The 13,098-nt window shown below is 38.5% G+C and overlaps 1 protein-coding gene across 5 annotated transcripts; it reads left to right on the forward strand.

Annotated features, from left to right (window-relative positions):
- Positions 1-5,213: 5,213 nt before the first annotated feature.
- LOC108194949 (elongator complex protein 3-like) lies at positions 5,214-12,300 on the forward strand. 5 transcript variants are annotated; one of them, XM_064082133.1, is made up of 9 exons: positions 5,214-5,805; positions 7,783-7,852; positions 7,977-8,149; positions 9,578-9,749; positions 10,048-10,214; positions 10,798-11,017; positions 11,127-11,206; positions 11,657-11,809; positions 11,990-12,300. In XM_064082133.1, exons 3-9 carry the CDS (start codon positions 7,992-7,994, stop codon positions 12,006-12,008), a joined length of 969 nt encoding a protein of 322 aa, XP_063938203.1. In that variant the 5' UTR covers positions 5,214-5,805; positions 7,783-7,852; positions 7,977-7,991; the 3' UTR covers positions 12,009-12,300. The 5 variants fall into 5 exon arrangements, with proteins under 5 accessions (XP_063938203.1, XP_063938202.1, XP_063938200.1 ...); XM_064082132.1 differs by having other exon boundaries at positions 9,575-9,749; positions 11,990-12,150; XM_064082130.1 differs by lacking the exon at positions 11,127-11,206 and having other exon boundaries at positions 9,575-9,749.
- Positions 12,301-13,098: the final 798 nt, after the last annotated feature.

Below are 13,098 nucleotides of genomic sequence, written 5' to 3' on the forward strand. Positions count from 1 at the left end.
ATCCGGTCCATGGTATGTTTGAACAAGATGTTTGCTGAAGAGCCGTTGTCGACTAGGATCCGTCTGACCTCGTTCTCGGCTATATCCAGGGTTACCACCAGGGCCTGATTGTGACCCCGGGTGACTCCCTCAAAGTCCTTGCTGCTGAAGGAAATGACTTGTTCGGGGAAGGCTTGGATGGACATGACTTCTTGACAGGAACCCGGGCTGGGAGGAGGGGAACAGGATCCGCCCAGTACTACGTTGACAATGTTTTTATGTTTCCCGGATCCTCCTGTATTGTCAGCCGTGTTCCGGGCTACATATTGTCCCATGTTTCCTTTACTGATCTGCTCTTCAATGAAGTACTTGAGGGATATACAGTTTTCAGTTTTGAAACCATGAGTGCCGTGATAGTCACAGTGTATGTTGGTGGGCCTGCTTTCAGGAGGAGTCTGCATGGGTTTTGGCGGGTAGTAGAAGGGTTTGTCTCTGACTTCTTTGAGTATATCCTCACGAGATCTGTTTAACGGAGTCCAATCAGGTTTTGGTTTTGGCTCTCTGGTTGCTTTGTTTGGACCGGGGTCACTTCTGGACCCGCATCCTGGTTGGCTGGTTCTCTTAGAACCTGAATGCTGGATGAAGTTGGTTTGTCTATCTGGCTTGAATTTCTTATCCTGATGATATTCTTTTTTGGGTCTGTCCTCGACCTGTTTTCCTCTTGAGCTACCCTGTCTGGTCATTCTCATGGCTTGGAGAACGTCGGTTTCCTTAATGAATTTTGCGGCCATGGCATAGGCAGCTGCTAGGCTCTGGGGTTCTTTGTTGATTAACTCGACCACGTATCTCTCATTTTGTTCTGGGTCCAGGTTTCTCCTGAAGATGCTTAAAGCCTCACGCTCATCTAGGTTGGAAATCTTATTGATTGCTTCCTGGAAACGTTTCATGTAGTTTGAAAGTGCCTCGTTGTCATATTGGCGAACCGTTTCCAGGTGACACATATGAAGTTCATGTGTCTTGTTTGCTCGGAACCTTCTGAGGAAGGCTTCCCTGAAGTCTTTCCAGGACCCGATGCTCCGGGAGGGGATCCGGCTGAACCATCTCTGGGGCCCTCCCTTGAATGTGGACGCGAAGAAGCGGCATTTGGTCAGATCATTGTAGTAGTAGATCAGGGCTATCTGTTCAAAATAGTGCAGGTGTTCCTCCGGGTCACCTAGTCCATTGAAGGATTCAAAGTTGTAGTGTTTCATGCCCTTTTGTCGGGGAATGGATTCCAAGGAGTGGCTGAAGGGAGTCAGGGTTCCTCCTATTTCGAGCCCAGACTCATTCCCAATTTTCCTGTTGAGTTCGTTGATCATGTCTCTGAGATTGGTTTGCCCTGGTCCCTCATTCTCGTCATCAGAGATGAGTTCGGGTGTTGTTTCCTTCCGGTATCGTTTGGACCGGATCCTTTTGTCAACTTCTCCCGGAGAGCAATTTTTTGTTCTAGCTTCTCCTCCTCTTCTTTTCGGATCTGTTCTTTCCTTTCGGCCAGGATTCTCTGTCGGGTTTCTTCACTTTCTTTTTGTTTCTTTTTCTTTGCTTTTTCTCCGAGCCGGTCGAAGACGGAACCCCGGGATTGACGACTGTTCCCGGAGTCCTCAGACTCGTCGATGTGCTCAAGCCTGCGGTTGCTTTCCCGGCGATCATGGTACTGTCGGATGGCTTCAGCCAATTCCACACTAGTGAGCTGGGATAGGTGGTGGGTGGTGACCAGGACATCGGTGTACTTGTATTGGTTCATTTCGATCGTAACCCGGGCATCATTAGGGTTGATTGTTTGGTTCTTGTCCGGGTTTACGGTGGTGAAAAGGGGTCCTGAGGCATGATCCTGGTTCGGGTTGTCCTGGTCTGTCTGAGGGTTATCCGGGTTCAGGGGGAGACCCAGGTGGGAGCGGGTTCTTTTCTTCATGGTTTCCAGAATTCACACAGGGTATATGGTTGCTGTTTCGATGACAGTGTACGTGGACAGTATAGGTGGTGACAGGATGACAGAAATAGTGTGCACAAGTAGTCAACTTACTATTTTCAGAAGCATCACAAATAGTTAAGTGACAAAATGTGTGCAGGTGTGAGACAAAAAGATTTTATGTGCTACAGACAAGATTAGGGTTTTGCTCAGACAGGGTTTGCTATCATGCTCTACTACAGACAAATTTAGGGTTTTGTTCAGGTAAGGTTTTCTATCATGCACATATCAAGAAAAGCCATGGCTGAGGGTTTTGGGAAGCTGGGTGTTTATGAAAGCTTACAGGTGTGATTTGGACCCCCGTTTTGGGGGCTTGTTGTAGAAGATGAGTCCAGTGGCACCGTGACCACAGGACAGAGGACACCTTCCCCTCCTTCTAGCGCCAAATGATAACTCCGAATCCCGTTCCGGTAGCTCCTCCGCCGTGCACTGGTGTCTTGCGGTGTAGCTGCTGGATGGGTGTCTGCAAAACAACACCGGAGGGGGGTTTGAGCCCCGCGGCGCCTCCGGCGTGAGAATGAGTGCAGGTATCGGAATAAATGAACGGGAAATAAGCTATCTATGTGTGGTGGGTGAAGGTGGTGTATGGTGGCTGTGTGATGGCTGTATGGTGGCTGTATGTGTTTGTATTTAAACTGAGTGCTTGAGTGTGTGCAAAGAGTGAGTGTAGAGAGTGAAGTTACCCTTGAACTCTTGATCCTTGGTCTATTTATAGGCCAAGGATTAGGGTTCAAGGATGCGTACCTGGATCCTGGTCCTACACGTGTAGGGGTTTGATCCCCTACACGTGTCCAGGTGTCAGCGTAGGAGTAGTATTTTGGAATGTTCCCTGGCTTGTCTCTATCGCCAGTAGTTGACCGTTATGTTTTGTCTTTATCGTGTCAGTCTGTGCCTTGTGCAGCGAGTGTCGGCTGGTACATATGTACCCGGGTGAGTAGCAATCTTTCCTACCCGAGTAAGGTATCCTGTCCGGGTTGCATGACCTGGTAAGCCTAGGAGGTGCCCTGTGGGGGGTGGTGGTTATCCAGGGTAGAGGCTCCTTTACGGGACCCGGGTGTGGTTTAGTCGGGTTATACTCTATCACTCGGCAGGGCGCGAACCTCCCTTTGGTACTGTCATTCCACTATTGGACTTATCGTATACATCACCCATCAAAACTGAGGTGGAGACTAAGCTCCCAAACATATAACACAAAAAAAACATAGGCAATACACAATAGAACACATAATTCAAAATCTACTTAGCAACAAATATAACAAAAGAAATCTGAATTACAATGAGAAGACAAAATTTGTAATGACGGAAACTCATTACCGCCGAATATACATTCATCAACTATAATGATAAATTGATAAACCTTGAGCACAACTATAATGATAAATTGATAAACCTTGAGCACCTATTTTGCCCCCTCAAATTCTGTAACTCGTGTTTTTCCACAATTGAATTCAATAAGCAGCGAAATCATATTATCTGTACGCCTTTGATTGTCTCAACTCTCAAGCATGCCCGATTCCTTTCCCAGCTGTCATTTATCCGGACCGTTACGCTTATACTGCAGGGCATGGTATTTTTTTTAGGAAAATGCTAGGTACCCCAAATATTTATCCCAAATTTTTTTCCCAAATGACGTGGCGAAATTTCATTGGTTGCATTCATTCCCATATTAATGAGGCCCCCTGCAGATTCATCAATCACCCAATCAAATTTCGCCACTTATTATCCACGTCATTTGGTAACAAATTTTGGGGAAAAAATTTGGGGTCTCTAGCATTGCCCTTTTTTTTAACAACAAGTCCAACAGTGTCCTAGTTGGAGCCCTAAATATAATATAAAAAATTATATCCTAGTAGTTTAGGACATATTCTACTAACTTCAACTCCAACAATGTGCCTTATTTTCACTATATGTTTAATATTTTATTATTAAAAGTTCACTTTCATCATTAAAACATAATATAAAATAGAGAGAGAAAAAGAGTGTCGGTAAGAATTTATTATAAAATATGAGATAAGGCAAGAAGAGAGAGGCTTAAAATAGGGCTTGAATAGGTTGTCCTAGTGATATAGAGCATAACTAAGACATTGTTGAATCAAGTTTTTCATCAAATACCCTATATTATGACTTAGGACACTAAATATGACAGCTGTTGTACTTGCTCTAATAACCTAATATTTAGGGATAGGCTGGTAATTTCGCGTGTCTTTTTTTTTTTATCTCTTTTTGCCCTTCGTCGGTAGGGTTAAAAATGGGGCGGGTTCGGGGCGGGGACTTCATTTCCCAGCCCGCCCCATATATATTTTTTTGTCCCATTCCCCGCAGGTATTTAATTTTAATCCTCATCCCCGCCCCACCGGGGATTTAATATAATTCCGCTCCGCCCCGTCCCGCCCCGCCCCGTTGCTATATATAATATTACATTTTAGATATTTACTTAAAAATTTAGTATTTTTTTCTTCAAAATTTAATAAAAATATACGAGACATGTATATTAAAAGAAAAAACTAGATAATGCATGCATGTCAAATTAAAATAACAATATAATCATGCAATTTTTTATAATAATTGCTTTGCATATAAAAATATCAAAAGAGACATAAACTAACATAATAAATATATTTATATAAAATATAATAAATATATTATATTAAATATAATTATTTATTTAAATCAAATATATGCGGGGCGGGGCGGGGAATCTCCGCGGGGATTTAACAAATACCATACTTGCCCCATATTTTTGCGGGGCGGAAAACTATTCTCCGTCATTACTCCATTTCCCATATTAGCGGGGCGGAGCTGCTCCATTCGGGGCGGGTTAGAGCGGGTTCCCCATTTTCCCCACCTCATTTTTAACCCTATTCGTCGGCATATAATATATAGAATAGAAGTAGATAAATAGATATCAGTGGCGGAATCAGGATTAATTTCGACCCCGGGCTAAACTATTATTAAAATTTCAGCAAAAAAATTAAAAGTAAATATGCATATCTTAATTGATTAACTTCATCGCCTATGTTTTTAAATATGGCATTTTCGATGTAAACCACCATGTTAAAGTGGGTTATTTTATATATATAATCATTTTTAAATTTGTCCCCGGACTAAAAAACTAAAAATAAATACATTATACTTATTATTATTTTTTTTCAGCCAGAGCTGACTGCCGGGGCTAGCCCCCTTGGTTCCGCCCCTAATATAGATTATAAAAAACATACATTATCCTTGTGCAAAGCACGGGATAAACTAGTGTGGTTAAATCAGGGTACCCACTTCACTTCACCAAGACGAGGATAGCGCGATTCAAGAGCACCCGAGAGACAATTGATCACTTTGATATTTTTAAATCGCTGCTATTACACACGATTCAAAAGGCGGCTATTTTACTGGGAGATACAAGCACTGAGTCAACTCGGAGCAACTTGAAATTGTGGAGGATTGAATTGAGTGAGTCAGTGAGTCGACTCGTTACTTGGCTGGGTTTACTTGGAGTTTGTTCGTTGGGGTGCAGCGGAACTAGGGACGAAGGAACTTGATGACTCAATTTTATACAAGACGGAGTTTGACGAGTTTGTCAATTCGATGTATGGATTTGGACGGCTCACGGAGTTGACTGGGACCGAGTTTCTGTGTGAAATCTGAGTTTTGACTATAGCTATATGTGACTGGTGTTTGTGGTGTCCCGGCAACGGAACCAACAACAGGGGTGGTTGTGTAACTCAAGGAATTTGGCTGACAACCTGTTTGTGAAAATGTCTCAATGAACTGGCGCAACAAGAACAATGAGGCACAGATGAGGATTAGCGGAAGCAATTGAGGTAAGGAGCTTAAAGCTCTGATACCATGTAGAAACACTCAACTATTGTGTGTGTTGTGTGTTCATAAAGTATAGTGATGCAGAGTAATGTAAGAGAATCTAAGAAGGCAGAACTCTTGTATTTCTGTTGTGTGACCTTTACATGCTCAAGAGCCAGCTTTATAGAGTAGATAATACACAGAAAGTCTAAGTTACATAAACAAAGCGTGTGCTATTTACTAGTACAGATGATCTGCTAAGCTCCCAACTATATTGCCGCAATAGTCCAACTATAGCTGTTAGTGTCTAGCATAGATGTGAACATAGCAGAGATGTGAACATATTTCAACATGTTGTATAATAATTATGATTTATGAATGAATATATCGTCATTGAGTAATTAGTGTAGTTATATTAGTATGTGAGATATTCGCACTTGGTAATGCTTTTTACTCAATGGATTGATTGTGCAATTTCTTTTTTGTGTTTGATTCTGTTTGTTTTTTATTTGTGTAATGATAGGGTTTTAAATAAGTTATGAATTTAACTTTATAATGTGATTAATGTAGTTTGTTAGTTGGATGTACATTACTTGGTCGAGACTCGAGAACTAAGAGTCCATTTTGATGACCAATGTAAGAGGTTCAGATTCTTGTGTTAGGCTGTTGGCTACTGTCCTTGAGATTTTTTGTTTTAGTCTATTAGGCAGCTTTGACTTTGGACGTACAGGCCATAGCTTAGGGCTGTCAAACGGATATTTAGGATACGGATACAGCTATATCCGAATCCGAATCCGGGAACCTAAAACCGTATCCGAATTCGCATCCGAATCCGGAATTATCGGGAAGAAAAATATCCGAATCCGAGTCCGGCGGATATTATCCGGATACGGATAATATCCGAATCCGAACCCATTTTTCAAAAATTGCTAAAATTTTATGAAAATGTATTTTTTAGGGGGAAAAATAAATATGCTAAAAAATTGAAATTAATAATACTAAAAGAACACACTCTAATCAAGATCACATACATAGCAGCAAGCAAAAGATCCTGTGCAATTTTAGAAGACTAATGATATACAGTATATGCTAAGTTCGTTATCCATCTGGCAACAAGCAACACTAATAAGAAATTGAAACCCAGATGACAAACATACCCTAATAAGAATTGAGAGTAACGCGGGGAGATAAGATTTTGTGTCTTTGCGGCGGCGAAGTGAGGAGGTTTTGTGGGACTGATAGAATCGAAGACTGAGGGATGAGGGTTTGGCTTCTGAGTTCTGGCCTCTTGGGGTCTTTTAATCTTTATTTTTCAATTCTCATTGCTATGGCTTGATTTATTAAGATGTTATATTCTTAATAGTAAATAACATGTTCTACTTTTTAAAGTTGAATTTAGAATTAAATTTAATAAAATATGCATATGCTTAGTAGATTTTATAATATAAGTATTATTATAAATATATTTTAAACTAAATAAAATATTATATTATACATAATATTTATTTATTTATTATTTATTTTTCGGATTCGGATATTTACGGATTCGGATGTGCCTATATCCGTATCTGTATCCTAAATACTCAGATTCAGATACGGATAATATCCGGCTGATGTCGGATACGGATAATATCCGTTTTTTTTTCCGGATACGAATACAGATATTTCGAACGGATATCGGATTTTTCGAATTATTTTGACAGCCCTACCATAGCTGATCCAGTTAATAGTTAAATTCAAGATCCATTATTCTCTTAGAAAATGCAGTATATGAACCTGAACACAATTCATTTCAAAAGAAGTTGTAAAGGGTGAATAGTCCTTTCTCAAAATTTTAGCTCACAGTTATCCTGGGTTACTACGATGATAAGATAAAATGCAAATAGCACAACCCAATATTTGCATGCTGATACTGAATCTACATCTTTAAGATTGGATGTTAAGGCTGGAAATATTTAGTTTGATAAATAATATTTTGGTGTCTACGTTTATGTCACCAGATATAACCCGTACGTACAAGCTAGAAGCAGGATTGACCAGCTGAAGCGGTTGGGCCACAGTATAGATAAGGTATATGATAACTGCTAATTCATTGAGAATATTTATGTTTTAGCCGTTCGACTATGTGAAACTTGTTTAGATTATACATCGGAAAGCATAATGGTTTTATATTTTATTGATGTGTTATGATCAGGTCGAGTTCATCTTGATGGGTGGTACTTTCATGTCATTGCCTGCAGAATATCGAGATTACTTCACAAGGAATCTTCATGATGCTTTATCAGGACATACATCTGCAAATGTGGAAGAGGCAGTTGCCTACTCTGAACACAGTGCAATAAAGTGTATTGGAATGACTATTGAGAAGTGAGTTCAATTATACTTTTTAATGTATTCAATTTTTAATAAAATCAAATGTATTAGTTTCAATTTTTCATTGATACTTCATGGTTTGTCCAGTGATCAAACTATGGAGCATTGTAGAACAGGATTGGGGGGGGGGGGGGGGGGGGGGGATACAATTATGTAGAATTTCTGTTTTATTGAAGTTTTCTGTAATGACAATAAGTTAAATAAAATCTCACGAGACTTTGAAATAGTTTTGGATGCAAGAGTATTAAGGCTTTCTATTTCCCAACAATAATTGCTGGTGAAATGAAACAGTTTTATACTACATTCTAGATTGAACTACTTGATGATATTTCTGGATAGGAGAATGGCAAGCTGAAAATAAGATCATGACTGAAATTATTAGGATGAGAATGCAGGGACCCCACATAGGCCACATTTGCTGCTCGCATACTCTAGAAGTACAAGGGCAATAAAGGGAAAACAGAGTAAATACAGGGGCTTAGTTGGAATTTAAATAGAAGTAAGTTTGGGAAAGGAGAAAACATTATTTGTTTAGTAAAGGACAAGCTTGAGAGGCAAGTTGAGTCTTTGAGCATTATCTTGTAGGAGAGTTCAATCAATGGTTGGCGAGGCTGTATTGGGGTTCTTGTGTTATATATAGCTCATCAATATAGTCATATACTCATATCCTGTCATTATCTGGATTTCAGTTCTATTGGAGCATTTTGAGTACCAGTATTTCTCTTCTGTTTCAGTGTGTTTAAGTTGGCTTTATTGTAATTCCCAGCAGATAAGTCAACACTCTCACTTTCGATTTTGGAGAACAGAATCCTAGCCTTCTATTACCCGATTCATTATTTCACCTAAAGTACCCACGCTGAACACTCTACACTCAAATTTGGACGTAGTTATGCATTCAAGACTTAATTTTTGGCCAGAAATGTTCAAATTCTTTCATCCTGTAGTCAAGTGCAACACTTACAAACGTATTGAGCACTTCCACACAAGTCCACATGTAGATGCTAGCCTAGTAGATCATTTTAATTTTGGCTAAAGTAATTAGGAAAGAAACAAATGTAAACCATTGTGTCACACGTATAACCTCCAGTGAGAGAATTTTGGTCGGTTATAAATTGTATGTTTCCATTTTGAGTTTTCTGCACATGCCTGTCAAAACCGTGAGTTTGGTTGTTTAATTGGATTTTCGTTGTGTTGAATGCATGAATTCGGGATACCTATTATTTAGATCATGTGCTTTTTCCGCCTGAGATCGTTTAACATGAGGTCAGGGTTAAAACTTAAGGGGGTTAAATCACTATAATAATGATATGTTCTTAAGGACTGTACAAGTACGATAGGTAAAAGAGTAGTTGTGTGTGCTAATTTCAACTGCAGCATTTTTTCAACAAAATAATGATTAATATTTTGTTGTCAATTTTGGAGGCCAGATTACTGCCTTGGGCCTCATTTAAGGCAGATGCTTTCTTACGGCTGTACACGTCTGGAAATTGGAGGACAGAGCACATATGAAAATGTGGCTCGTGACACTAATAGAGGCCACACAGTAGCTGCTGTGGCTGATTGCTTTTGCCTCGCAAAAGATGCTGGGTTTAAGGTGTTTTTTTTATAATGTCTATCAAATATCACATATAGAAGTATGTTTTACACTCTTTAACTTTCTGGAATACAAAGCACCTCGACCATTAGGGTGAGACACCATTAATATTTGTATTTCAACTTACGGTTCATCCATTAGGACTCAAGATACCATTAAAAAGGGACTATAAAGTTGATATAGGCCTTTATGAAGTGAAATTTCCCCAAATATCCCCTTCTATGTAGCTTCCAAGCCTACATGTAAACATTCTTTCATTGTTATGATTGCATCTGATTTAACAGTAGTCATGTATTAGGTTGTTGCTCATATGATGCCTGATCTTCCAAATGTTGGTGTTGAGAGGGACTTGGAAAGTTTTAAGGAATTTTTTGAAAGCCCTTTATTCAGAACAGATGGTCTCAAAATCTACCCCACACTTGTTATCCGTGGAATTGGACTTTATGAACTTTGGAAAACAGGAAGGTATGTAATTGTGTCATTTCAGATTTACTGGAGGATATATTTGGTTCTTGTTGTTTGCTTATATAATCTGATGAATGGATATCTGGTTTTAAGAAATACTCTCTTTTTAAGGTACTGACATTAGTGGTGGAGCCAGACTCCGACCCTGCCAGACAAAAAAATTGCAGGCAAAAACTAAATTGAGACAAAATATTGAAATTTAGGATCATAGAATATAAATTAGACATTTGAATATATTTTGCAATCTTGTTAAAAAATAAGTATCTCGTTCACTTTTGAGTGGCAGACAAGGTAGATAGAAAATGAAAAGACAATATAAATGACTACTAGAGAAAAAGGAAGGCAATCTATATAAAAGAAAGGTCGAATTGTACCTGAAAGAACATGCACGGGGCAGACTGTGAAGATGCCAATCAGATTCAACAGCTATGTGATGATAAATAACACTAACACTTGTTACAATTTTTTTCCCCTGAACCTAGTGGGGTAGGCCCGCCTGCCCTGCCTAAATCAGTAAATCTGCCACTAATTGGTATCTATTAAAAAGGCTGAAAGTTAGCTAATTAACATATGTACTATACAGGTATAGAAACTATCCACCTGAACAGCTTGTGGACATTGTATCTCGGATTTTAGCAATGGTACCCCCCTGGACACGTGTTTATAGAGTCCAACGGGATATTCCAATGCCACTAGTTACTTCTGGAGTTGAGAAAGGGAATCTTCGGGAACTAGCTTTAGCTCGGATGGATGATTTGGGGTTGAAATGCCGAGATGTTCGGACCCATGAAGCTGGTATTCAGGTAAATGAACACTGTAATACTTCCCTGGGATTCATCGAAGTAGGTTAGTGATAACTGTCATAGTCAATTCTCTATTTTTGTTCTTTTAAGACATTCACCACATATAAAGCCAGGAGAAGTTGAGCTTGTTCGCCGTGATTATACTGCGAACGAGGGTTGGGAAACTTTTCGTATGAAGATACTCGCCAGGTAACCAAGATTGTCTCCCCTTGGTACCACATCCCATAGTTCTTTTATGGGGGTGGTTTTAAGATAATTACAATTCGGTATATTCTAGTTCTTTACTTCCTTTTCATTAAAGTAAAATGGACGACACTTATATTAAAGATCATGACATGTAATTAAAAAATTTCACTCGACTTGTACAAAATTCTCTCTCTATGTTTAACCTGTTAAAAGCGTACTAGCCTGAGATTACTTTTCCATTTCCATTAACTCAGTTTGTAATATAAGATCAGTGCTATCATGCTTAAGCTACCAAATTCTTTGCCAAAAAGATATTTTCTGCGCATTTTACCTGCCGTCTTAGGAACTTGTTTTGGGATAGGGGGAGTACAAGGTTATTTAGGGTATTTAGTGTGTAGTAGCTTAGCAAGCTTAGCTCAATTTGATATAATCCTTTTTGCATCTGTATTTTAGGATATTCTTGTTGGATTACTGCGGCTGCGAAAATGTGGAAGGAACACCACTTGCCCTGAACTCCTTGGTAAATGTTCTATTGTTCGTGAACTTCATGTTTATGGTACAGCAGTTCCAGTACATGGCCGTGATGCTAATAACCTGCAACATCAGGTAATTGCTTTATCAATTGGAACTGTTAAAGAAAATATGTATACATGTATAGTAGATATGGTTGTTACAAAATTCATGTATGACCCTCGGATATGCACCAATAGCTAGGTTTGCCATTATTTTATACGGGAAATTGCTATCTGAAACCTGTTTGCTTATTCTTTGTTGATGAATTCTCAGGGTTATGGCACACTGCTAATGGAGGAGGCAGAACGAATTGCTCGTAGAGAGCACAGGACCAAAAAGATAGCTGTTATTTCTGGTGTAGGAACGCGGCACTATTATAGGAAGTTGGGTTATGAACTTGAAGGACCTTACATGGTAAAGTATCTTGTATAAGATAAGGGGGCTGTTTGTCTTCTGCTTTTCTTGACCTGTTTGTGTAAATAAGTAGAAGCACTTTTAAAATGCTGAGCATGCTAGCTTCTCTCAGAGCTTCTGCTTCTTTTCCAAACACTTTATTAACTTATCCACTTCTGACTTTTGATCCACTTCTTTACTTTAAACTCGGAATCACTTTTTTTAAGTTTGCCCAAATGGCCCAAGATCATTGCTGAAGTTTTCTAAGCTATCTTTAGGGCAGGGCTGTCTCTGATCTTATTGTTCTAATTCAACATATGTATAGTGTATGATAGTTTTGTTATGGGTTAATTATAAAGTGGATCACTTATTCCGGCCTCATGTATCATCTGTATCACTTCACTGTGAAAATTTTGGTCTCACATGAACCACTTAACAGACTAACAGTGACATTCCGTTAAATGAAATTAAGAAAGCTAACGGAAGGTGAGGTGGCTTAACGGTAGGTGAGCTGGCTGTTGACTGTGTACTCTCATTCGCTTAATTTATTGCAGAGTAGATTTAAGTGTGCATCAGGGGCTTAATAACTTTCTACGGTTATTACCATAAAATCTTTTATTTTTTTTAATTTATTTACTTTCCAGTTTTATTAATAGAAATTCTTTATTTTTTTTTTATTTGATTTATTTACTTTTTAGTGTTATTAATATAAAATCTTTTATCTTATTATTTTTTGTATTTGATTTATTTACTTTCTAATTTTTTTTGAAACAAATTTACTTTCTAGTTTTATTAATAGAAAATCTTTATTTTTATTTTTTTGTATTTGATTCATTTACTTTCTAGTTTTATTAATAGAAAATCTTTATTTTATTTTTTTGTATTTGATTTATTTACTTTCTAGTTTTACTAATAGACAATCTTTTATTTTATTTTATTTTGTATTTGATTTATTTACATTCCAGTGTTATTAATAGAAAATCTTTTAT

Source organism: Daucus carota, chromosome 7 (assembly GCF_001625215.2).
Source record: "Daucus carota subsp. sativus chromosome 7, DH1 v3.0, whole genome shotgun sequence".
Classification (NCBI taxonomy): domain Eukaryota; kingdom Viridiplantae; phylum Streptophyta; class Magnoliopsida; order Apiales; family Apiaceae; genus Daucus; species Daucus carota.

What these genes read in the sequence shown, in the direction of transcription:
- LOC108194949 (XM_064082130.1), top strand. Translation starts at nt 7,992, where the DNA reads ATGGGTGGTACTTTCATGTCATTGCCTGCAGAATATCGAGATTACTTC. An exon ending in CCCATGAAGCTGGTATTCAG is followed by an intron (nt 11,018 to 11,656) that starts GTAAATGAACAC and finishes TCTGTATTTTAG; the next exon opens with GATATTCTTGTTGGATTACT. An exon ending in CTAATAACCTGCAACATCAG is followed by an intron (nt 11,810 to 11,989) that starts GTAATTGCTTTA and finishes ATGAATTCTCAG; the next exon opens with GGTTATGGCACACTGCTAAT.